The sequence below is a fragment of the Callorhinchus milii genome, unplaced genomic scaffold, assembly GCF_018977255.1.
Source record: "Callorhinchus milii isolate IMCB2004 unplaced genomic scaffold, IMCB_Cmil_1.0 Scaffold1, whole genome shotgun sequence".
NCBI lineage: Eukaryota > Metazoa > Chordata > Chondrichthyes > Chimaeriformes > Callorhinchidae > Callorhinchus > Callorhinchus milii.
The window spans coordinates 39,025,772-39,053,437 of NW_024704742.1; the positions used below are offsets into that span (position 1 = coordinate 39,025,772).

General features: G+C 39.8%; 1 protein-coding gene across 1 annotated transcript in view; it reads left to right on the plus strand.

Annotated features, from left to right (window-relative positions):
- The window catches only part of LOC103175881 (collagen alpha-1(XXV) chain), a 355,351-nt gene that overhangs the window by 292,608 nt on the left and 35,077 nt on the right, over positions 1-27,666 (plus strand). Inside the window, exons 15-20 of the mRNA XM_042341303.1 lie at positions 6,616-6,648; positions 6,791-6,817; positions 10,627-10,671; positions 20,164-20,226; positions 21,806-21,874; positions 22,528-22,572. Coding sequence (XP_042197237.1) covers positions 6,616-6,648; positions 6,791-6,817; positions 10,627-10,671; positions 20,164-20,226; positions 21,806-21,874; positions 22,528-22,572 — 282 coding nt within the window. The remainder of the gene's footprint in view (positions 1-6,615; positions 6,649-6,790; positions 6,818-10,626; positions 10,672-20,163; positions 20,227-21,805; positions 21,875-22,527; positions 22,573-27,666) is intronic.

The window sequence follows — 27,666 nt, forward strand, 5'->3', positions numbered from 1 at the left end:
GGTTCTGTTCTTTATTTTTAAATATCCGATTAATGTGTTTTTTAAAGAGAGTGAATTGGGAATGAGGAGAGCCTTCCCTTGTCATTAAGTTCACAAAATGTTTGTCGCTGTGCTTTTTTGTCCCATTATAAACAAATTATCAATCTTAAACTGAGGAAATTTAGTAAATGTACAGACAAGGAGAGTATACCTCTCATTGTATCTTGATTTGAATGAAATTGTTGTAGTTTGTTAAAAAGGGTTACTATCTTATAAAACAAGAGTTTTTCCAATATATTTGTTATTCACTTGCTGTAAAATGGAAAACCAGCACAGCTTCTGTCTTTCTTTTCTAAAAACAAATTGCCCCACAATTAACAAATGAGTAAATCATTGTTGGTCTTTGAGAACATGTAAACTTTGGAATGCTTTTCTATAATTGCTCTTTGTGGGTTTTTGTTGCTTTGATTCACATGCATTCATTGCAAAGTTCATTTTGGCGATAAATAGACCATTGGGGATATAGTGGTGAACCTTTACAGAACTGGTTGAAGAGGCTGAGTAAGGAGAAGCTAGTGTTAGCATTCAAAATGACAGAGGTTTGGACTAATGCAGGTTCAGTTAGCCTGCAGTTTCCAACAACAGTTACATTCAAAAACCTGCCAGTGGAACAAAGCCCTAGACATCATTATTCTACAAGCAGTAGGAAAAGAGTAGTCAAAGATTACAGCATTTTTATATGGTTAGCTTACATCCGTTACAAAAAAAANTATTTCTTGTTAAAAGATTGAGAGCGAGTTCCGCTTTGGCCTGTTATTAGGCCTTATATTTAAGCTTTATTACAGTATGGTTTTTGCAGGCGAATAACTGGGTTAGTCAGAGAGTCATTAACTATGTAAGCTGGCACAGTTCCCACAATGACATTCTTTCACTGAATAACATTCCTCACTTCACAATCCTCCACTTAAGTGCAGCGTTCATCACCGTGAATTGTAAAGTTAAAATTGCCGACATGGGCATGAATGAATGAATGATCTCCCAGCAAATGAAAGCCAAACCTGAGTTGCCAAAACCCCTCTTGTCTCCTATGGTTCACAGACAAAAGGAAAATGGACCTCGGTTCCCAGTTTCCACTTTATCTTGGATGGAATAATGCCTGAAGACTGAACCCCACAAAGCTCAATCTTGGTACAAAATAACTCAAGTTCATATCTGAATAAATTTATCCCACATATTTAGGGAAATTATACAAACACAACTACCAAATGCTTTGTTGATCCCGAATTTTCCTTAAGAAAATCATAGGATTGAATTATATCCATACTGTAGGCCTGGGAATTTGAAATGAAACTTATTGAATTTTTATGAGGTAAAATTTGCAATATTCATTAATGTCTTCCTTATTTTAATTCATTTTCGTGTTAATTATCTTCACATTAGCAGTGTCTGTGTGAGTTCAGCATTCTGATCATATACTGAACATGTTATAATAGCCTGACTGGCCACTAGTGACAGTGTGCAGCGTTCCCCTGCTCACTCCCCCTCCCCACCCACACACACTCTCTGAATGTTCCAAGCTCATATTGCTGCCATGGTAGATATTTAACATCGAGAAGATGAGCCAAAGGTTTTCTTTTGGGGGAGTCAAGTTAGTATTATTTTTATTTGAATCCTTATTTCCTGAGCTGTGCATTTGACGCAAGGAGACTGTGGCATGTCACAAAACCTTTGCCCCGACCCACCATGTCCTTGGAGCTGAGTTCTCCTGAAGGTGAACAAATGTGTTTGATGGGCCAAATCGCCTTAAGGTTACCAAAAGTGCTTACAGGAGCTTGTTCCAAGATCTTTTTGTCCTTTGGATGACGTTAAACCGAGGTCCCGTCTGCCTGTTCAGGTGGAAGTTAAAGATCACATGGCACTATTCGAAAGGAGAAGTGAGTTTTTCTCTGCTGTCCTGGCCAACAATCCCCCAAATAAAATTGGTCACTTACTCTCATGGCTGTTTGTTGGTCATTGCTATGCGCAATGTCCCATGTTTTGGCCACAAAATACGCAGTCACTCCACTTTATAGTATATCGTAGAAAGTTCTTTTAGGCATCTCAACGGCGTGATAAGGCATATCAAATGCAAGGGTTATTATGATTGATCTTTAAGTCTTGTGCATGTGTGGGGGTGAAAGAGTTAACTTGTGGATTATTCATTGAACTTTTATCCCAGCCCATTAAAAATAACTCTGATTTATCAAAAAGAACAATGCAGGTGATTCCTATTAGATGGAAATCTAGGGTTTCAGTGATTTTCGGAGAAGAATGGGTCTGTTCTGAATGAATGTGTTTGACTACTTGACAGACTGAGCTTGAGGATCTGAACCTCAAAGCAGAACAGCCCCTGCCACAATTTGATCTTAATGAGATCAAAAATGTGCTTTGTGTTTCTTATCACATTATGGGACATTCTGCTCCTGAAGATGATAACTATTGTGATTGCCCCCCCAATGTCAGTAAAGTAGTTGTGGTTATAGCTACCTTCCAGGCAGGGCGAAACCTTGGGCAAGTTTCCTTACTCCACACGCCTAATAATAATCCCTCCAAAACTAAAAACAATAATTAAATTGGTCATTTTCAATCTACGACTGTTTGTGGGACATTGCTGTGCGCAATTGGCTGCCGCGTTCGCCCACAAATATACAGTCAATTCACTTTACAGTGTGTTCTGTGAAGCGCTTTGGGACGTCCTCCCGACGTGAAAAGCGCTATATCAAATGCAAGGATTATTATTATTATTATTATTATTACCTGGTGCAAATATTGAACTGGCTAGTGGTGATTTCATAGAATCATAGAATTATACAGCATAGAAAAGAGCTATGCAAATCAATCCCACTCCTCCGCTCTCTCCCCATAGCCCTGCAAACTTATCCTCCCCAAATAATTATCTGCTTCTCTCTTAAAGGTTGTTTTTGAATCAGCTTCCACCACTCTTTGAGGCAAGGCATTCCAGATCCCAACGACATGCTGTGTGAAAAAAATTCTCCTCACCTCCCCTCTGTTTCTTTTAACAATTATTTTAAATCAGTGTTCTCAAGTTACTGACCCACCTGCCAGTGGAAATAGTTTCTCCTTGTTCACCCTATTGAATCCCCTCATAATTCGGAAAACTTCTCTTAAGTCTCTTCTTAACCTTCTCTGCCCCAAGGAGAATAATCCTAGCTTCTCTAGCCTCTCCTGATAACTGAAGTCCTTCATTCCTGGTACCGTCCTGGTACATCTGGTGGGGGTGGGGGGGGCAAAGGAACCTCCACAGTAATTATCGATTGTCCCATTGTGTGGTAATTGTCACATAACATACAACAACTTGCACTTATATAGCGCCCTCCACATAGGGTAGCATCTCAGAGCACTTGCAAACCCCATTTGTGCATCCAATAATTCATCTATTTTATTACTGATGCTTTTATAAGTACTGGTAGTCACCATAATGCTGATCACAGGATTTATAATCACAACTTCACTCGAGATTAAGCACAGAAAGAAAGAACTTTTTTTTTAGCACCTTGTCATGTTTGCAGGCAAACACAGTAACAAGGTCCCACGAACAGCCATGAGGTGATTGACCAATTCATCTGGAGGTTTAAGAAAAAGGAACAACTGAAGGAGAGGACTATTTTAACAAACTTGTTTTGATTCCTTGATTGAAACGTTTACCTCATTGACATTTGATGCACCTTTACCAGAAGGGTTCCATTTTAAAGTTGAACCAAAATGATAGTTATAGATCACAGAGTTTGAATAACTTCTGAAACACAAATCTCCTTTGCTGTTCCTCAAATACATCAGTTGTATTTTCTGGTAGTCAACTGCAACTTACCACATCCATCACCACATGATGGTGAGAATGCCATCATCCAGTGACTCTGTGGCACATCCTGACTGTCAGTGTCCACCATGACAATTGCCCCCAGCAAAATGTGGAGCAGAAGTGAAACGTGAGCCTTCTTTGATGGCTCAGTGGATAAATGCACTTATTGATGTGACATTGAGTCAAATGGGCCAGGAAGATCCCAGATTTGATCCTTGGCTTGTATTCGGTTCTCAGTGGATTATGAGGGGATCGGAAGAAGCAAATTAGCCAAGGCTCCTGCCATTGATCGTTGTCGCACGGGCCTCTATCTGTGCTGTGAGTTCTTTGTGTGGACACTGGGTGAGAACAGAAAAGGGCTCGATGCCAATAAGAAACAATAGGAAGGTATTTTCTGTGAAGCGCTTTGAGATGCCTCGAAGACGTGATAAGCCACTATATCAAATGCAAGGATTATTATTCATAGAATTATACAGCACAGAAGGAGGCCATTCAGCCCATCGTGTCTGTGCCGACTCTTTGAAAGAGCTATCCAATTCAATCCCACTACCCCACGTTCTCCCCATAGCCCTGCAAACTTATCCTCCCCAAATAATTATCTACTTCTCTCTAAAAAGCTGCTATCGAATCGGCTTCCACCACCCTTTCAGGCAACGCATTCCAGTATGACACTACTCACCAACTTCACATTATATACTGCAGAAAGAAGTGATACATGGGAGCAACTTTTAGGCAGTAGTTATTTATGGGTTTTGATGACAGTTATAAACTGCTTAAAGTGTCTTCTAACATTAATGATATCTGAATCTCTAAGTGAAGTGAGATTACAGTCTGTAATACTTTGTGTGTGGTTATATAATTGTAGGATTTGTGTACTACCTGAGCTCTAAACAAATATATTTCAGAGCCAAGAGCATTTACTTGTCAGGAGTAAGTGAAAAAAGTATCCTTCAGTTAAATCCACATGTCATTTGCAATCTTGGTACAAGCATATTTCTGGTAATGTCCTGATTTTAGGAAATAGTTTCCAAATCCCAATTGTAAGTACTAATACTCCTCTGGTCCTGTAATATGTGAGCCTCGTTATAAGCATTTATTTTGTCTGTCTGGGACAGTTGTGTATGTATAAACTTCTGCTGCATCGAGTTAACAGGAATGTAGACAGCAGGCATAGATAGAAAATAATTTGTTCTTTTCATTGTGTAATTCTGTTTAAATATACTTTTCTTTGTATTATTGCAGGAGTGGCGTTCTAATTTTGTTTTTGGGTTGGGTAGATGGGGGGCAGTGGAGCCATTATATGACCTTCCTGTGTGTATGTGACAACATGGTCATTGACTAACATTTGGTGATCATCAGTGGCCCATTGATAGCTGTGTTATATCAACAGAGCATCATTAAGAACTTTTTATAGCCTTGATCTGAGGCATTGCACTCATAGGGTGTGACCTCTGTGAGATGTCAGACTGTGTTCTGTAATTTATGTCCCATACACTTCAGCCAACAATTATAAGTTCACTGCAGAGGGTTCTTGAAATACATGTCTTGTAGTGGAAACACAAATTTTAATGTATCACTGTTCCCTGAAACCTGAGGCTCATTTTTGTCAAGCAAAATTATCAGTGGTAAATTGCACTTGCTGTGACTGTAAACTGATGGATAGTCCTGAGATAAGATCAGTGGAAAACTGCAAAGAGCATCTTGCAGAACTTAAACTAGACACCAATCATCAATACAAAAATAAAAAGCCACAAAACTAGAGATTGACAAAGGTTCTCCCCTCCCACACACTCATAAAGTAATGGATACATGGAAAAGACTACCAGCACAAGCAGTTAAAACTGCTTTATTACCTCCTTCAATGAAGAACTACATTGGGTTCAAAATGCAACTGAAGATTATGGAGTTTTGCTTTGAAAAAGATACTTTTAATAACAAAATGGGCAGGAGGAGAATGTTTGTATCCAGACAGTTAAATACATTTCCGTTGGGCTGCTATTTCGTGATGCTTCTCTTCCGAGTTGTGTTATTGAGATACTAAGTAAAATAATCAGTGATCATTTCATAAACCTAGGAGTACTGTCTGTCATATGGCCAAAGCTAAGGGTATGCACAAGCACAGGTTTATTTCACTGTTTTTCAAACTAGAATTTGTCAGTAGCAAAATGGAATACAAGTCTATTACTATATATGCTGTTTGTTGGTCCAATTCAAACAATGTGATTCTGCATCAGTCAAACAAACTGAGCAAAAGCTCACTGAAATCCTCATGCTCCAAGACGCTACCCCACGTGAAGAGTGCTATATAAATGCAAGTTATTATTGTTGTATAGAATCTCAGGATTTTAGTGCTGCTTCAGGGAAATAACAGTTTAATTCTATTTCCATAACATTCCCCGAGCCAGCAACGAAATGTGGGGAGCTGTGTGAGGGCAGGTTCAAAGGCACTGTCAGCAATTCAATATCTGCGAATAGCTTTTGGACAAAAGACATCAGAATGAAGTTGGGAGGGGTTGTTAACCCATGGCAGATATAGACTGGCAGATCTTCAGGTGATGATTGTGATGATTGGAACCATTGATATTTAATATATGTCGCATTTTTCACCCTACTTAAAAAAACGGTGCACGGAAAAGAGAATCAAGATCAAGGGGATCAGTAATAAGGGAACCCACACAGAGAAAATAGTTTTTATTCCCCCATCTTCATACATGATTTGATGATATGTGAATAAATTAATACATGTTTGATTTATTTTTCCCTCTGGTTGTAATTAGGGTGATCCTGGATCTTCAGCAGCTGGAATCAAGGTTGGCCCAGTTCTTAACATTTTATTTCTAGATTGTGAGTTTAGTTTTTTCTTTGGATATTGTTGGATAAATGTTGCTTCTAAAGACCATTGAGATGAACTTTAACTTTGCTTTCCCCCTCCCCTCCCCATCTCTCTCATAGGGTGAACCTGGACATCAAGGACAAAAGGTAAGGAAAAATTAAGGAAAAGTGCTCGGAATTCCAATTAAGTGTAACTCTGGGTGGTCATAGATGGTGTTTCTCTCGACAGAAATTAACTGGCTTTGTACAGTGTTCTTGCATCTGCTAATTACTTGAATAGGCATAACATTTATGCAAGGAAACTAATAGCCAGAAGGAGAGGCAGCTACTTATCACCATAGACATTGCAATTAATGCATAAAAATTGTCAACTCATAAACCAGCACCTCAAGAGTTAGTATAATCTGAAGATTTAGGCTGTGACGGCTCTCGCTAACATTGCCTCAAAAAGTGCTCTAATATTGCTTGCTTTACTAAAACATAAAGGTCTTCTTAAATGGGTGTGAATTTCTACTGTATTCTAAACAATAGTGATTAGGGGTTGCTGTGAGGATTTGCAGCAAAGGAATATTCAGTACGTGAATGTTGTACTTCCTAAAGATGCTGTCTCTACTGCTCCTCTCATATCCCTCTGTCAATCATCTCAGTTTTTCCCAGTTCAATAAAGGCTACATTTTTAACATTTAAACTGATAGTTGTTTAACATAAGACAATCCTATAACAAGGCAGGCATCTCCTTATAAGGAAGGTTTACTTTTGAGGTGGTGGCCTGTGGCCTTGCTATTGGCTTCAAGTGTGCTCTGGTGATAAAAAAGGCCAAGTTCTGGATTGTCAGATTGCTATTGACATCACGTCCGGTGCACTGCGCATGGCGCAATTTGTAGCTCATGACACTTCCTGTGCGTTGAACATGTGCAATATGTGTGGGAAATGGCACTGATGTTACTTCATGAACTGGTGCACAATGCACGGAAAATGACAGCAATAGCAATCGGACGACCTGGAAGTTGGGCATATAACCACATTAACAGAATAATTCTGATCTTTTTACTGAGATAGACCGGTATTCCACAAATTGGCAGGCTGCCTATTATGGAATGTATTTTTACCTCTCTGCTTTAAGTTCCCTTGAATCACATATAAAGTATTCCTTGATGGGATGTGTGGCCTCCTGCTCTTACTTTCTTATGTTCCTATTTCTTCACTTCATGCCCTACCCTCCTCTCCCTCTACCCCTCAGTACTCAGTATTTCTGTGCCTCAGCCCCCACCCCCCTCTCACCCTTCACTCTCTCCCTCCCTCTCTCAGTATTTCTGTGCCTCACCCTTCCCCCCCACCAGCCCCCCTCTCTCAGTATTTCTGTCTCACCTTCACCCCCACTCTCTCTGTCTCTCACTCAGTATTTCTGTATTACCCTCCGGTTTTTCTCTCTATCAATATTTCTGTTCCTCGTGCGGTAATCAGAATCCTGAGCACACTATGAAATGGAGCAGTATTTCCCTGTGTCTGTTCAACACCATTTTTATTGAGAGCTAATTGCAAAGAAGCAGATTGCAGCTATTAATTTCAGCAAGCTTTAAGGGCAAAATTATTGTGCTTATTGACCAGTTTGAATGTGAAAACATCACACTGTGAAAACCTCAGTTTCAGTCACTAAACCTATGTGAACTTTCACATCCACTAATGAATGAGCACCATGTGGCTTTCTGCCAGTCACTGAGAAAGCAGCACCTCAGAGTATCTAGTCAGTATTATTTGTTCACTCTTCAAGCCATATTTTGTAAAACAAAATTCCAAATTTGTTTCCTTTCTATTTGGGCAATGGATATCTGTGTTTTTAAATGGAAAAAATTAATATACTGACATCTTCCTCAGAGGCTCAGATATACAAATGTATTATGCTATACAGATGGGTCCTTGTAACCTATTTATGACAGTAGATATGGTACAGTTTTCCATTATATTCATGGCAACATATATAAAGGTCCTCACAAGGCAAAGTAATCGCTCCATTGAGTGAGAGATTGAATTACAAGAATGTGGTACCAAGTAATACAGATTGGGTTTGATCTTTGGTATGTGCTCAGTTGGATGGTCTCAGGCAGGGTGGCAATAGAGACACGACAATTGGCCTAATTACTTCTATGTCATGGAAGGGAAATAGAATCAACCTGGACTTCTGCTTCTGATCACTATCCAATGAGTTGAGGTTGAAGAGGAATGCACTGGGAGGGACATTCTGTCTTTAGGACCCCCTTAAAGATTTACAATCACCTTTGACCCAGTATTCCTTCTCCAGCCTCTTATTAAAAGGGTCCGAAGGCTCCCCTGAGACCTGAGCCTCTCTCTCTGCCTGTCTCCCTCCAGCATGAAAATAAATTACAAATATTTTGAAAAGTCCTGCAGTGGTGAAATTCAAATGAACCAGAGTTTGAATTTGTGATCCAGCACTGATGAATTTGAAGATTTTTTGAAAATAAATAAATACTTGCATTAAAACTTGTGCAGGTGATGGAATTTAAGATTGTGACTCACAGCATATTCAGTTGGGTTTCAGAACTGCCATTGTGCAGAAGTTGGGGGAGGAAGAGATTTTAAAACACATTTTAATGATGTTCCTAATTAAGGAACAGAATATGTTTAGGAATGCAATTATTTTATCCCCTATAGTGATAACGTGGTGATTTCATTTTTGCTGAGGATGGATAAACATCCCCATTATTTGCAGGGATGCTTTCAGGCTATTTAGGTTGGGTTTACGCATGCTTCTTGGTGAGAATAAAAGGTCACTATAAACACTACAGTATTTAGAGTGGCTCCGAAGGTGAGGGCAGCACAGAAAAACTCATCCCACCTCACCTCTCCCCCCAGCCAACAGTACAATATGTGCATATTGGAGAGAGATTAAGAAGCAAAACTCTGTTCTGTAGCATTCTAGTCTACTTCAGCCACTACCATTGACCCCTGCTGTAATGTGCATGCGTGTGGGCTTTGGGTTGAGCACTCACTGTCTTGTCTTGCACATGAAGAAAGCCACTTGTGTGGGATTCGGCAAGGCTGCCAGTGACTGCGTCAGTGCCTTCAGGAGAGAAGGGGAGACAATTGGAAAGTAATTATTGATCAGTGAAATTTAAGTGAATATGGAGTAAATGTAATATAATTTAAAAGGTTATCTGCATTTATACTGGTGGCAAACGATTACTGATATTGGTGCTCTCCACCCTTGGGGTCATGCACCGCATATTAATCTCTGATTGATTGATTTTTAAGTGCAGCCCAGAGAAATGGGGAGGAATTATCTGCAATGGTACGCAGCCATAAACTTGTTTAGTTCAGGGCTTTGAGCGTTATATGGGATTGTTATGGGATAATGACACCGGCTTTTATTCAGTGACAATTAGTTGCACTGAGGGCAGCTGCATGCTGTGGGCTTGTGCCTAATGGGACCTGGATTGATAATGTCCAGACATTTTTCACATAAGGACTCCCTCATAGCAATGTGTCAAGAGGAAACCCTAATCCTCTCTCTCCCTGCAGGATTTCAGTCTAGGTCTCAGAAGGTAAAATGCAGCAGTCTAAAACAGGGTTCCACCTGGTGCTTTACTGAGGTAACTTCATCCAAAAAAATAAGTCCTAAGATATAGAGGAGAATTCCAATATTTAGTCAACACACTGCATTATATACCTACCCCAGTTTGGTTTTCACTTGCTTGAAGAAAACTGCCCCATTAATGCAAAAACATATTGTTTAAATGTTTTCTTGTGTAGTAATTTACTAAATGTTACTGCTGAACTGGACCAATAAAACAAAGGCCCTGTTGGTTTCTTGCTAAACGAATAAATGAATCACCGTTGAGGATTGTTTCATTGAGCTGCTGTTGAGATGGAGGAGAAGGAGGAACGATCTTGCAATAGCTGAACTCTATTCTATAATGTTTTGTAATTTTCCTGTGTAGGGTGAACCAGGTCTTCCTGGGCTTCCTGGACTTCCTGGGATAAAGGTAATGTCTGCTACCAGCCTCTACATTGGGGTGGATGTAGTGTAAGGGTAAGGAAACCTGTATGGGGAGCCATCATCAGTCTGTTTGGTTTCTGATGTCGAGTACTTTGCTTCTGTTTGTACCTCTTCCCTTCAGTTTTCATTTGACACTTAAAGCTGTTCTCAATCCCTTTTGTTTGGTCTTACGTGAAAATGACTGAAATGAGATTTTAAAAAAAGTGTGTTTCTTTTGTAGCGCTGTGTAAAACAGAACAAGGGCTCAAATTTACATTCTTTCACTTTTTTTGTACATGTTCCATAACCATGTCACATTTGCAAAGCAAACTTCACCAAACTAGATGGTTACCATAGTGTTAGGAATGTTACAGATCAAATAAATATTTGGTGCATTAAAAGTTTGTTTCTCTTTTAAAGAATTGTTGTTCAGATCTCAGCATTGAGTGAGGGTATCAGGTAACTCAGTCATAGACAGGTTGCCTATTTTCTTCATTTGATTACAATAGATATTAATTGTATTCTTAGAGACCTGGGTTTCCCATGCACTTTCCCCACATAATCTGCTTTTGATTCACTATTACAATGCATCTGAGTATTTTTCTATGGAATGAAGATATACCCAATTCGCAATTTGCCCACAAAATTTGTGTTGCTACTGAAGTTTCTTCTTCATGATTATTTAAAGGAGAAACACCTTTATGAAAAATGTGACTCTTTTAAAGAAGAGGTATGAGAGTTGTGCTTCATGTTTGTCACAATAACTACATGAGCAAGCATTGTCAAATTTTGATGCAATGCAATGTTTATCATTATATCATGTTTGTACATAAACAGATACAACCTTTCCATAAAGATATTATCATAACGAAGTGACTGTAGCACTGATCAGTAGGCTTGTATAATGTATTAACAGTACCTCAGATTTGAGGAGGGCGAGGAGCAGTTTTAGATTGGTTTCCCAGTATAATTGTGGGAGAATATTCATTGTTAGCTCAATAGTGAATATGCCAATATGACAGACAGACAGACAAGACAAAATGAGCAAATGATATAGACAAGAATCATACCATGGACAACTGCATTGTTTTTGCAGAAGTGTGAAAATATTAAGGATTAGCTGGGAATAGTACATTGTAATAAAAAATATTGCATATGTAGAAAAAAAAGATTGACTGCACCCTTCCTACCTTTTAATCACTTGTTGAAGCTGACTTAAAACTTCTGTTTCACCACCATTCCATCCTGATGACCAGTTCCCAGCTCTCTGAATGAGAAAGCCATTATTTGTTTGGTCAGCTATTGTCTTAAATCTTTAATACATGATGATCTAGGCCCACAAACTCTCTACTTTGCTCCATTTGGATGAGACGTTAAATTGAGGTCCCATCTGCCTGTTCAGGTGAACATTAAAGATCACATGGCATTATTCGAAAAGAGAAGGGAATTACTCCTCGTGTCCTGGCCAACAATTCCTAAACAAAAATCGATAATTTACTTCATGGCTGTTCGTGGGACAAATTAATGGTCCCATTTGCCCAGAAAAACGTCACTGAACTTCACAATACATCCTGTGACGTGCTTTGGAACACCGCATAGCATGAAAGGTTCTATATCAAATGTAAGGATTATTATTTTGTTGTATCTTCCTGACCTTCATTAGGGTTCTATGCCAGCCATGTTTGTTGGATCTCCACTCTTCTTCAGTAAAGTGTCTGGATCCATAACCATTTTGACTTCACCTGCTATCTTTATAAGCTTCCCTACAGCTGTGCATTTTGCAGGGAAGGTGTGGCCAATGGGAGAATATCAGTGTCCCACAAATAGCCATCAACTGAATCATATTTGGGGGATTTTTGGACAGGACATTGGGAGCAACTCCTTTCTCTTATTGGGATCTTTAGCATCCACTTGAATAGACAAACAGAACCCCAATTTAATGTTTCTTCAAAAGATTGTATTGGACTGTCAACCTAAACTTCTGACATGGGGTTGAACCCATAATAATAATAATAATTCTTCTCACTCAGTGAAAGGACCGTTACCCACTAGAACCAGGCTGGGCACTGCCAATAACTCTCAAATTATCCATCCCAAAGGTTTTGGCGTGGTTTGGAGCTGTGCATTTCTGAACATATTATCCTTGTTTGGCCTTCCATCATAGTTTCTAGTTTCCTTGTATCTGTCTATGTAGAAGCTCATAGTTCTTCGCAAACTTTTTTTCTATCAATTAAGTAGTTTCCTTCACTGTGCTTTGTCTCCCATTTGTTGCTTTCAGTAACCTCTTTGTTATCTAATGTATCCATTGTTTTGCAACTACAGTAAAACTCGCTTAAGTCTGATCTGGATAAATCATATAATCCTCTAAGTCATACATCTAGCCTAGTCCTATTCAAGAGTTTATATTCTCTGCATGTTTGACATAACTCATAGTTTTCATAGGTCATATTAAATGTATTGTCCTAACTGATATGACTTATGTGAGGTTTACTGTAATTGTGTTTTAACGGTAATAAACTTCCATCAGATAATATTTTCTAACTGCACTTCTCTCACACCTCGATCTCCTCCATGTCCTTCAATGAGGATAGTAACAACCCATTTCTTGCAATTGTCAAAGATAGTTTTTTTTCGCATCTTTGGGCCTGTATCAAAATCTGGTTACAAAAATGCTGATATTTCCATATTGCGTTTAATTGTTTCTTGTAGGTGTTTTGTCTTGCAAAGCTTCATAAGGGACACCAGTGCTTCTTTCGTGATATCAGTTCATTTTGGAAATAACTGATTTCTGAATTGCTCTAATTGTATTTTTGGATCATATCTATTCAAATATATCTTTAGGACTTTTGACTCAGTTAAGCTCCATTTAAACCATCACATAGAGCCTGATAACTTTGAGTTTGGACACTGACTGCAATTTCCAAATAAACATCTGGTTTTATTCGTATAACACATTTTAAAGACCTTCTATCAAATTTCAGAACCAAATATTAACATGGAGAGTTTTTCTTTTAATGTTTGCAACACTGCTCTCCATAAATAGCTGTTTAACAGCATAATACTGGATATTTATTTTTTCAGAAATATTACTGTGGTCATCACAGTTCGTTATATGAAATATGCATGGAAAGTGGTCTGTCAGTTTTTTAACAGGAGCTGAGTACATTTGAACTTCCTCATTCTGTTCGCAGTTAACAAATAGCCTCAGTAATCTATCCAAAAAGGATAACGCAGTTTTAAATGACTCTTGATTTTTCCATTTGAAATCTGCTGTGCACAATATGAGTTTGCTGTATCCAAGTTTGCAAATGCTTGTGTTATGTATTATTTCCCCCTGTGACTGCATATGAGTACTTAAGTCATGCCTATGATTCTGCTTAAGAAAGGTCCAAGACTTTGACTTAGTTGTGGTTGAAATGAAAAAATACTGAACTCCTTTCAATTACTTGTATAAAGATTCCCCCACACCTCAGTGCTGAAGTATTGAAAAAGCTTGAGAAAAATATAGGTAAAATGTCTTTGACCCTTTCAAAGAAAGAATATTACTTCTGTGACATTCTATCACCACTTCATCTCTGCTCAGAAATCCAGCAACAACAAGATTTCAACAACAAGATTACATTTGTATAGCGCCTTTCACGTCGGGAGGACGTCCCAAGGTGCTGGAAATCCTGCAATAGAATCCTGCTCAGTATAATTTTTCCAGGTTTAATATTAAAAAGAGATTCAATGTTCTGCAATGTGGCAATACCATTTTCCCATACTGTAAGCATGAATCAAGCAATTGATTTATTGGTATGAAGTAATATTTGACATTGCTTTTGAGATCAGCACATCCCAATATGGAAGTAGCATCAGGAATTTTCCCTCTTGTTCATGAGTTACAGTTAATACATTGACTTCTATCAAAGAAATCTGCTTGTGAAGTAAGTGTAGCAAGTTTCATTGACCCATAATATAAATAACAAAATTTTTGCATCCAACCAAGCAGTTTATTGTTAGTTTTAAGATCTAAATTATACAAGTTCATAATCACAACCTTACATGGTATAGTTTTCTTCAAAATCATCTTTGTTCTTCTACAATATTTCAAAATCTTAGTTCTTTTCAGGCAGAGCCTTTAAGCAGTTAGTTATAGTCAACAAAAAATCATCCAGATAAATCAAAGCATTATAAACACTTTGATGTTATAGCGATCCTCTCATAGCTCAATTAAAATCAAATTAATTCCGAAAAAGACAGTGATTGAACTGGAATTGAATGAGTGCAATTGCCAATCGATTGAAGAAATAGTGTGAATAAGATGTATTGCAGTCTTACAGGAGTTATGATGCATCTGAGCAGAAGAGGGCACTAAACTAATATATATAGAAGCTGCATAACTGGTTATGGCATACTGCCAAGGACCTGATCTTTCCTGTGCTCTAACTATTAATATGATACCATTTGCTCATGGATGCTTTGTGCCTGTATTCAGCTGGAGGTTAAAACCATATTATTTTTTTTCCTCCCCTATTTTGTAAGTGCAGTTGCTAGGAAGTTAGCTTGAATGTGGGAAGCATCTGAACGTTTTCAAGTTTCAAGCATCCATCCAATTGTTCAGGTTATTTAGGTTTATTGCATGTCTTAAAAACAGGGAACCTGTGTGTAAACAAGGTGCAGTAAAAAATGATAGGTAGATTTTTTTATAGCAAGAAGCAGTTTTTCAGCTAAAATTAAAAACAAAATGGAACCTTATAGAAATGTAATTGGGGTTAAACATCGTGGGAATTAAAGCAAGAAATGTAGTCGATAGAAAAATGATTCCTTGTGCATGTGTTCATGAATGCCTGATCTTACACACTAACCACAGTACTGGAAAAATGGTGATACTAACCTGCAAAAAGTTAATCGAGAGCTTTGGACCAATGTGAGAAAGCTGCTTCCTGACTTCACACCTTTGGTTGTGCATGTGTGTTGATGCATTTGTGTACTTTTTTTTGTCAGTCAGGTCTCTGACATATAGAGGTCTGTTATCATGCTTAAGAGTATCTAAACCAGACTGAGAGTTCCACGTATGCTAGTAAATTTCTTATTGTCTGCAATACAGTGTGCATTTATCCCCGGAGGTTGCACCCTGCTGACCTAAACCTACAGAAAGTATTAGAGCACAGAGCTTGGGGACTCCAGAGTCTGTGGTGGAGTACTGCGGGAGTTAACAGCTAAAATATATAGTTTGCCATTATGAACACTGTCTGGCAAGCTTCCTGCTGCTTATACAGTTAGGATCACCCTGCCCCTCCAAGGGACAATGAGCCAGGGCTGACTGAACAGTCATCAATAGTGCCTTGGAGTACTGTGGACTTGCCTGGCTCAGGAACTAGATTACTGAGAGTGTCCCTGAGGGTTGACTCAATTCCAGTATTCCATTGCCAAAGATGACACCTTGGAGTTCGCTATGCCTCAAAGAGATCCCGTTTACTTTTCCTCTCCTTCCCCCACCCCTCCCCTGAGGATAGTTATGGGTTGGTCATTAGACATGTGACGAATACAATTTGAGCCCTTGCTAGGTGGGTGGCAATTACCAAGAACTCAGTGCCGCTAGGCATGAGCATCTGTGCACGTATGTCTTGGAAGCTGTGGCAAAACAGCTTTGCTGCTGAAAGTGATGGTGATTTTTTAGGCAAATAGCACCACCCGCTGCTTATTTCTGCCCAGTTCACCTCTCTTGCCTGTAGTGTTGCTCCAGGCCGCACTGATAGGTTGGATTTTAAACAAAAAATGTTCAAAATGTTCAAAAAATACACCTGGAAATAACTATGCTGCTCATAGTACATCATCATTGACACTCATCTGAATGACTGATTATACAGAATCATTCGTTTACTATTTTTATCTTTCTGATTTTTTAGAACAATAATTGTTTAATAACTTCAATTCTTTAATGGTGTTATTGTTAGTTCAGCAGCAGAAGTTGCATCCAGTTGCATTTGTTAGTGCCATTAACCCATCAGGTGGCAGGAATCGCTTTGGCTTGTTAGTACATTTCACTGTTGAATGTCAGTAGTCTCTTTGGATTGTTCATGCCCTCCTATTTGAGTGACAAAACTGACTTATCTCAATGAGCAATCTAAACATGAAGAGTTCATGATGGATTCAGTGATAACATTTCATTTTATTTGAAGATTAAACTTACTTTGTGTGTGTTTAGACAATGCTTAGGTACCCATAGACTTGTTCACTTTTTCATATTGTTATAGGTTTGACCAATGTCATTCATATTGTCTATTGGGTAGATACAATGAATAGAGCAACTGAAATGTTGCACTAGACAACATTCAGAATAGCAACGGCATTAAGATCAGTGAGCAGCGTGCTGGTTGTACACATTATTTACAAGTGTAGCATGTCTGTGCACAAACAGGTTTAAATTTTAAGTTTTTTGTCTCTGATTAAACTCAAATCTCGTTAACGCCTACATTTTTAGGTTCTGTAATTTCATACTTTAATGTAGCTAAATGCAAGAGACAATCACATCTTTGTTTGGATTGGAGACTAGGTGACGAAATGGATTTGACTGTTTCAAGGTGTGATGGGATCTGACAGCAGGATGTGGCTGCAGTATGCAGTGATGAACAAGTTTACAAGTTACACTCCGAGGCTGATCTCCCGAGCATTTTATAGTCAGACTTTCTGCTGCAACAGACACAGTATTTCCTGAACAAACTGTTGACCTCCATGTAAAGTAATCACAGGCTTAGTTTTGTTGCCAGACTGGTTTATTAAACATTCCCCTTAATCAGAGTGAATGAATCTGTCACAAATGATAAATACAGTAACTAATATTCTTCCCATGACTTCAAGGTCTTGGAAATAAATAGTCCTACTTTTAATTACCTGGATATAGAGCGAACAATTCTAGGCAGTATCATCTGAACTAGTGTGCCACATAATTAAAGCTTCCCACCCCCATCTCAGCCCTCAACTACATTATAAATATATTGGACTGAAGATAAATCTTGCTATTGTATCTCAAATCCCTTTTTTAAAAAAAGTCCATGGACTTGACCTAATGTTCTCCCCATTGGCTCCTAATTCCCAGTCTCCTCTTCCTGGGATGTGGTTCTATGGGTGCTGTTTTCCTAAGGCCACTCGACTGTATAGGATGTCACAATGAACCAGACCTCTCCTCATCTGTCTCATGCACAACACATGCACTCAGTAACATGCACACACTGCCACTAGAGGGTGCTGATGAGGCAGCAGGAGCAGGCTGGTTTACCAACAACAACTTGCATTTGTAAGTGCCCCTCACACAGTGTAGGGTCCCAGAGCGCTTGAACACACCAGCAAACTCAGCACAGACAAGGATTCTAACCAGTGAGCTCCCGGTCTATAAGCTGCAGCTGTATCCGCTACACCATCAACAACAACAAAATTACATTTATAGAGCCCTTTCACGTTGGGAGGACATCCCAAAGCGCTGAACAGTCAGATGTCAGGGCCCGAGCATGAGAGGTGGGGAGACCAAAGGCACGATCGAAGAGAAGGGTCTTGAGACCGGCCTTGAAGGTGGAAAGGGAGGAAGCGAGGCGACGGGAACATGGGATGGAGCTCCAGAGTGTGGCAGCAGAGAGGCTGAAAGCCCGGCTACCGATGGTAGGGCAGGTCGGGTGGGAGACATGGAGCAGACCGGAGCCTGCTGAATGGAGGGAGCGGGCAGGCTGGTAGGGAGTCAGCAGTTCAGAGAGGTAGGAGGGGGCAAGGCCATGGATGGCCTTAAAGGTGAGGACGAGGATCTTGAACTTGATCCTCTGGGGTTGGGGAGCCAGTGGAGTCGGGCGAGGGTGGGAGTGATGGGGTCACGGAGAGTACACAAGCTGCAGAGTTTTGGATGATCTGCAGCTTGTGAAGGGAAGAGTTGGGAAGGCCGATGAGGAGGGAGTTCTCGTAATCAAGCCTTGAGGCTTGGGTGAGGGTTTTGGCAGCCTGAGGGGTGAGGCAGTGGTGGAGTCTGGCAAATGTTGCGGAGGTGGTGGTAGGCAGTGCCGGTCATGGTGCGGATGTGGGGAAGAAAGGACAGTTCAGGGTCAAACAAGACACCCAGATTCCTGACTGGCTTAGTGAGGTTGAGTGTGCAGCCATGGAGGCTGATGCTGCCAATCAGGAGGGCCTCGGTCTTGCTGACGTTGAGTTGGAGAAAGTTGGCCCTCATCCAGGACTTTATGTCGGACAGGCAGTCGGTCAGGATGCCAGTAGTCCTGGAGTTGAGGGTGGAGGCAGAGCAATAGAGTTGGGTGTCATCCGCATACATGTAGAAATTTACCCTATGCCTGCGGATGACGTCACCAAGGGGGAGCATGCCAACCATTGGGGATGACCTAGTGTATTTTTTTTTAAATAAGAGCCATTTATATAGCAATAGGTTTATCCTTAGTTGAAAGGTCATCATTAACATCAGAGGACATGAAAAAGGCTGAGATTGATGTGCAGCTATTGATTTTTCCGTTTGATGCATAACCAGCTGCTGTCATGTTCTCTTTTATTGATATGGACTGTTGGGTGCACACCTTTTTGGAGGGGGGTGTGGTATGTGGGGGGTGAAGGTCACCAGGGCGTTTGCATTGCTAGCTTAGTATATCTAGAATGATCAAAGAAAATGTCTATTTAAAGATAAATCCAATTCCTTGTTTTGACAGATCTGACCTGTATATTGTAGTGTAGACACCTCATACCGTGTACAGCCACACAAGCTAGAAATCAAGTGGCTGATGTTCAACTCCACACCTTGATAAATTAGGAAAATACTTTCAAAGAACGAAAGCTATTTAGTGCGAAAGGATTTTCCAAGTATTAGAGTAGCAAGTATAATTTCTAATTCACTGCATCACCTTAATTGGCAAATATGACATTTCTCTTTAATTTAGCCAATTTGTCTTTGAGACTTTGGTTGGCTCTGGAAGGATCGCTGATGATATTGTTAGAAATGTCAACCACAGAGAGTTGAAACAAACTGTTTCCACAGTAAAGGTTCAAAGAGCTGAAAGTCCTTGTTGCCCAGATTGACCAGACTGTGATCCAATAAATGGTTCAAAGGAGTCCTTTCCGATCTTCATGTCTTCTGCTTCTAAGGCTGTTTTATTTTTTGCTCTGGAAGTCAAACTGTGTGACCTAGTCGTTATGGGAACTGTGTGTTGGTGCTAGACTGGAGGTACCTGAATTCTTCACCCCTCATTTGCTTATGTGCACAACGTTACATCTAGCTTCATGACTGTTTCTCATAGGCTGAGAGCGCAGCATTCAAGTCCATTTTAAGTCTTGAAGTCTTTTACAACGCAGTCATCTCACAATTTAAGTTGTATACCCTTCATAGTATTATTTAGTGTCTGTTTTACAGAGCTCTGATGTAACATTCTGCTTTTAACCACACACGACTGCGTAAATGCAACAAGTTAATGGTTGAGATTCTGTGTTAATAGTCTGTACTGTACATATTAACTTTCATATTTCTGTATTTTAGGGTGAACCAGGCTTTTGGGGTCCACAGGGAGAACCTGGATTACCTGGATTACCTGGCACAAAGGTGAGAGAAACTTTGGTGAATGCAAATTGGTTGCCGTGTTTGCCTACAAAATATAGTCACTACACTTTACAGTAAATTCTGCAATGCCTTTGAGATGCCCTCCTGACGTGACAGGCACTATACTATTATTTATTTATTATATTTTTGCATGTATAGATGCAAAAATAAAATAAAAAAAATAAAAAAAATAATAATCCTTTTATTTTATATAGTTTTTTTGTCGGGAGGATGTGTAAAGTGTTGTGATTGTATATTTATAATATAATAATCGTTGCATTTGATATAGCGGTTTTCACATCTTCTAGACATCTCAAAGCGCTTCACAGAATATGCTGTAAAGTGAATTGACTGTATATTTGTGGAGAAACGTGGCAGCCAATTGTGCACAGCAGTGTCCCACAAACAGTCGTGGATTGAAAATGATCAATTTATTATTGTTTTTTTTGTTTTTGAGGGATTATTATTAGGCGTGTGGATTGTGGAAACTTGCGCAAGCTTTTGCCCTGCCTGGAATTGAACCCAGGTGTCTCGCTTGCAAGGCGAGTGCTTTAACCACTGAGCTACAGGACTTGTGGGTGAAGTCTACAAGTCTAGTTTTATAGTCCATATATTGAACATTGCATGTGTCCATATATTGAACATTGTATGTATCCATACACTGGGCACTGCAGGCATATTTCAGATACTGCATGTGCTTGTTCATTGCAAAATGTTGGACATTGCAGATTGGCATTGCATGTGACAATACTTGGATAATACGGGTATCCATACATCAAATGCTATAACCATGAATCAGATGCTGTACGCATAAATACAGTCTGAGATTGCTATGAATCTAGCTACAATAATGGCTATCATGGTGGAACTGAACTGTTTGAATCCTACATCAACCTTTAGTAGGCATATAATCAGACTGCAAAATGAACTTTAAATCATAAGCTGTGTAAAGCCTCTGAATATAACACGAAGAATAAGAATGTCCGTCTGTCTGTCTGTCTAGAGTAGTATGGAGGGGTGAGGGTCATGTTTTATGGTCAGTTTAATTTACCTGAAAGTGTTTAGCATTGCACCTCCACACTGGCGCTGTAATAGATTCCAAGTGGCAATGAGCAAGAGTCATCCATTGCCTTAGATTGCAGCCACATCTCATCAAGAAGGCTGACGTTGACATTCAAAGAGAAGACACAAGCTCAATGCTATGGCAGCTCTTCATTCCGTTCTGTGATCTTTGGTTCGGGAGGGGCTAGGCTCATTTCCAATGATGAAAGAAACAGCACTGTCTTTTGGAGTCTGTCACCCATGTGAACTGCTACCAAACAAGCTTAACTTGACACAACTTTCAGCTGGAATGATTCAAGGATGGGTGTAAATTTCTAGGTCAGGTTAATTGTCAGATACCAAAAGCAAGGGCTGTTCCTCGAACTCTTTGTAGTCAGGTTTATCACAGGATCCTGATTTGACTGGGATAGCTCAGTTTAAGTACAGCTATGGACTCATTACATTTCTTACAGGCACTTTATTTGCCAAATTATGCACTAGAATAACACCCTAATGTCCTGAGCTTTATGCTGTTCCACAGGGGGAGAAAGGAGATGGAGGACCCACTGGAAGAGGTGAAATTGGTTTACCCGGATTTTCAGGCCCAAAGGTCAGCTATGTCTTTTGTCCAGTATTTATTTTCTGCTGGAGTGTCCATTCCACACACACTGACTTGGTGTTTAAAAGCTTTAATTCATTCACTGTCAGCACATTATACTACACATTACACGTTCCTAGATTTTCGAAGTCATTTCAACATAGCATATTTACTGATGGATTCTGCACTCTGGGCTCCATCACGCTCCAATGACTGACACTAAAGATGTTTCCATTACAGGGGTCAGAATTGCAATATTCCTAAACACATTCCATTGCTCATATAGGGAATGTTAAATGTGCTTGAATTCCTCTTGATAACTTAATAATAGTAGCGCCCGAAGTTGGCTAAAAGCCCTGAATGCCGCCATCTTGGATGGGGTCTTTTTCAAGCCCCTAAAACTCCCAGTTTCAAACTTATTGAAGAGATACTGTCTCAGCTCAGTCTGAGTTAGGGTAGTATCCTGTGAATCAGTCTGGAAGGTCAAACAGTTGGCAATTGGGTCTTTGCTGAAATCTTGAGCCATTTTTGAAAGAAACTACCATCATTGGTGGTTCTTATTAGTTTTGCTAAGAGGATGCTTTGATTGTTTTGTTTTTTCTGCCCCACCGTCACATTCTCCTTTTGCTGCTTTTCCTTATTTGTTACTGTGTGACCTGGAACAGGGTGAACCCGGTGAGCCAGGAATATCAGGCCGGAGTGGGGTTAAGGTCAGTCAGTGCGATGGCTCTCTTCAATGCTTTTGTTTGTGATATTTGCACTCTCTGGTACTAGCAATGGTCAATCAGAAGAAAAGAACATAGATATAGAGGGCAATTTCAGGACAGGCACCAAGAAGTTTGATTTACCGAGAGGGTATTTAATGACTGGAACAGGTGTCAAAAAGAGTGATTGAGGCCAGGAGTCTGGACTCATTTAAACAGCAGCTCAATGCTGTGATGGGAATGTGGTAGGTGGGTATTCTGGAATGATGAGATGAAATGTTCTGAGTTCATCCAAACTTCTCTTGTGATATTGTGAGGTGTTTTGACTAATTTTCCCTTCCTCTTGGACATAGCTGAACAGGCATCCTCAGATATTTTGTCCATGTTGCCAATATTAATCTGTCAGCCTTTGGGGTGAGTGTTGGTCAGCAGTTCAATTACATTGAGCATCAGAATGAAATCCGTTCCTGCCTCTCATGGATGAAGACACATGTCTTCCAGCAAAGGTTTCTGCATAGCAGTCAGGAAGGAAAGAAAAAAATTGTATTGTGTTGATTTTATAGGAAAGCACAGTAGCCACATTATGCACAGCAAGTTTTGGCAAACTAATTTATTGGTGAATTAATTTTGTCAGAAGGTTTTAACTAGGGCAACAGTTTTTGAATAGAACAACAACAACAACTTGGATTTATATAGCGCCCTCCTCGCCGGAAGGCTTCTCAGAGCGCTTTACAGTAACAGATCCCGGGGCCGAGCCAGGGGGAGGGGGGGAAGGTGACCAAAGGTGCGGTCGAAAAGAAAGGTCTTCAGCAGAGACCTGAAAATGGGAAGGGGGGAGCGAGACGAAGAGACTGAGGAAGGCAGTTCCAGAGCCTCGGGGAATAGAATCATCCACCAGGAGAATAGGTAGACTGGACTTTGGTTTAAACATTTAATGGCTTCTCCAACGATGCTTCGTTCTTCCACTTCTGTAATAGAGTTTACTAAAATAAATACAGTGTAAAGCCCTGTGGACTGCGATCCTATCAGATAACTACAGCACATAAACCCAAATGACCACAGCTCTGTTTAACCAAAGAGAAAAACATGGTGAGACTACACAGAATAGTTGCAGGATGACTTCAGCATCTGCCTGCTAAGCAGATGAGAATTATTTTAATGACAGTTCTGAGGCATTGCAGCCCTCCCATTTAACGTAGCGAGTTTGAAGCTCAGGTTTCTGAAGGCTACAATGTTTCCTAAGCTCCGGCCAACATTTTGTTGTTCGACACAGTAGGCCTGCAGGTGGATAAATAGGTTTTGCACCTGTTCTATGCATTTTAAGCACTTCCAGACATTCTGCACAGACTGCTTCAAAAGGAAATTTTGAACACTAATGTAACCATGAGGAAAACATCAAATGCTAGCACTTCGAAATGTTGGAGTTTAAAACTTGGCCTTGGCAAACTGGAGTCTGCCGAGCAAACTATGATATCCAGTTTCTGATCGCAGCTGACATATTTTATTTGTGGGCCATTTCTCACCCCAAAAAAGGCCTGAAATGTCTGAGGAAAGGGCAGTAAGCAAATTGCTGGTTGTGATTGCAAATCACATTTTCCTTTATAATAATACTAATCCTTGCAATTGATATAGTGCCTTATCATGTTGTCGACATCTCAAAGCGCTTCACAGGATACGCAGTAGAGTAGTTTACTGTACGTTGTGGGCTTTATTGAATTTGCTATCACATTTTTAGTTCTGAATTTTCTGTTTCAGGTGCAAACTGGACAAAACAATTAATGGCACATTTTCAACCCCTATGTCAGTGCTTGAGGGTCATCTTGTCCTGACAGTAGAGAGTTGTTAAGCCTTGCCTTTGCAGTTCCTGTGAGCATCTGTTCAAAGATGCTTTAAAAAGAGAACAGAAGCTTCGGGAGTATCAGTGACCTAATACATAGGAAATGTTGCACATTGATATCTTTTTTGATCCTGGTTATAGTTCAGGAATCCTATGAGATAGAACTATTCAGAACTGGGCTGATATTGCTGCTGTCTTGGCTGGCGCTGAATTTTCCAGGCACTAAATTTTCCTGGCTCACATAAATTTTGGTGTCAGCCTGGCTTAGTTGGTTGCATTCTTGCCTCTATTTCAGAAGGTTGTGTCCTCAAGTTCAGGCCAGGACTTTGAACTTCTGGTCGAGGCTGACAATCCAGTGCTATACTGGGGGATTGCAGTTTTGTCAGAGGTACTGTCCTTTGGATGAGATGTTAAAACTTAGGTCCCACCTGCCTGTTAAAAATCCCACAGCACACTTCAAAAAGAGAAGCGAATTTCTCTTTGTGTCTGACCAACAATCCCTCATTTAAAATTGGTCACTCATTTTATGGCTATTTGTAGGACGTTGCTGTGTGCAAATTGGTTGCCATGTTCACCTAGAAATTTCCAAACTCTATATGTTATAGAAAGCTCTGAAGCATTTTGAGACATCATGATGTGATGAGGCATTATATTACGTTTAAGGAGTATAATTCTCGATCAGAATCCAGAAAGGAAAGAATCAGAGATTTGCAAGGTTGTAACTTTCTGACAGTAGGTTCGGTGACTCCCTGTTTATGGTGAGGCATAAAGAGATTTGTAGGTGAGAATGAGGATCATAAAGTCGATCCACTGGGCGATAGTGGAACCTTACAAGGATAGGGGTGATGAGCACGCCAAGCTTCACATGGGTAAGGATGCAGTCAGTGGGTTAAGATTTGGCCAAGGGGAAGACATTTTAACCATTTCAACCATGACCTGAATTAGAAGTTTATTCCAAAAAAGTATTCCCAGTAGATGTGCTTCTTTAAGAAAAAAAATCTGTCAGCATCACAATATATAGACTGGAGATTTACAAGGATATGGTTTGGATACCTTAAAGATTTAATTGCTGTGCACAATTGGTTACCACGTTTTGTCCACAAAATACAGTCTTTACAATATATTCTGTGAAGCACTTTGAGACCTCTCAACAATATGATAAGGCTTCAAATGCAACTATTATTACTATGTCCACTGGAGCTATCTGATGCAATCCCATTTCCACGCTCTGTCTCCATAAAAATAAATCCCTCAGAGCTTGCTCTTCCATTATATTTACTCCAAAATCTGAAAGGGACACTGGCAAAGTGGTTGCTTTTTGTGTGTATAGAAAAGAAAAACCAGAAAGACCAGAAAAGAACATGTGTCCAAGAAGCACACGTTCTTTTCTGGTTCGCTTTTACAGTCTTTATGAAGCAAATTCTGGTCCTTCCTGAGTCGAAGATCTCTATGTCCCACAACTGTTCACAGGTTTCCCTTCTCATCAAGAAGTCCTAGCACGGAGTCTGTGCTTCTCTCCTGGTGGCCTTTCTTGGCAGGACCTTTCTCATATTAATAGGGTGTTTGCCAGCAAAGCTCAATCACCAGGCTCAGAGTGTTTCACAGCTGCCTCATTAGTGCAGTCAGCAACAAGTCAGTCACTTAATCTGGAGGTCGTCAGTTCAGTCCACATATGGGACATAAGTTGATTTTACCCCTCCTTCACCCAGACACTACTTTTTCTGTTGAGTCGCTCCACTTTATTTTCTTTTACCCAAAGGGATCCACAGCCAAAGTGATGTCATTGTGCTTCTTTCACATAAAGTGTGAGGTTCAGCACCATCAAGTGGTGTTGGCTGGTATAGCAGATGCAAGGATTATTATTATTATTATAGCAACTCAGGGTGACATCATAAATACATCTACCTGGAAATGGCTCATACTCATAAGTTTGAAATGTTTGTAACTTCGAGAGTTTGCTGTTTTACAATTAAATTACAATTCACAATTCAAATAGCAATGAATTGGGCCTCAAAGGGCTACCGCCTTGAAGAAAAATATTGGTTTCAGTAGGGAGAAAAAACAGAAATATATGTGCTATCCGCACCACTTGGGTTCATGCATAGTGAAGCATTGATGTGTTTATATCGGGTGTAAGGATCCATTACATTAAAAGAAAATACATCATAAGGTCACAAGAAGGATTCGAATGAATAAGGCCTTTTGAACTATTTGATTTAATTCTTCCTGGAATCCCATATAACCATCCTCCCATTACAGTGGCGTGAAGGACGCAAGTTGTTGTTGTACAGCATTAAGCTGTGTTTTAAAGAGAAACAAGCATCCTGGCTTCAACCATACTAACTGTTAAAGGAGCAGACTTTGAGATAAAGCAATTCATGCTAAGTTAATTAACATTTGTAAAAATAACTAGATGAATCTACTGAGGAGAGGGACCGAGGGTTATAGGGGCATTCATTAGACTGATCTAGCTGCATTCTCTGTACAGAGGATGTACTGTGCTGCTAGTTTTGTTGGAGATGGCAACCAGATCTGAAGGTGAGGTGTGGAAGGTAATTAGATATCCTACAGCTGTATTTGAGATGGTGGGATGGGTGCATGGGGTTGTTAAGTGAAGAGAATAGGGAGCTTCCAGGTCAGGGGGAATCAACTGAGTGTAGGTCAGAGGGAGAGAGAAATCCATAATCGCACAGTTGGCTATCACCTATAGCAAGAGCAGATTTGCTGGCCTTTGTTATAGATATTTTTATGTTTTCTGATGGTACTTTGAAGCTCCCAGAGATTCTCACGTATGACATCTGAGACGATCAATTCCTTATTTAAGATCGTTCAAAATTTTGGAAAATTCTTAAATTTGTCTACAACTTGGAAGTGTTTTTCTTATAATTAATATATGAGAAATGTTGGGTCTTTGAACCCCTCAACAATATTACTATTGTGTTATACAGAAATATCTATTATTCTTTATGTTCAACAACAGCAGCAGTTGTATTTATATAGTGTACTTCACATAGGGTAACATGTCATTTCACCCACAAAATATAGTCAATTCACTTTACAGTATATTCTGTGAACAGCTTTGAGACATCTCAAGGATGTGATAAGGTGCTATATCAAATACAAGGATTATTATTGTTATGTCAGATCACATCACAGGATTTGACACTGAACAAGGGGAGTGGGGAGTTCATGGGGCAGTTCAAAGAAATGAGAATTGAGGCAGGTCTTCTAGACAGTAAGAGAGGGCAAGTTAGAGTGGTAGT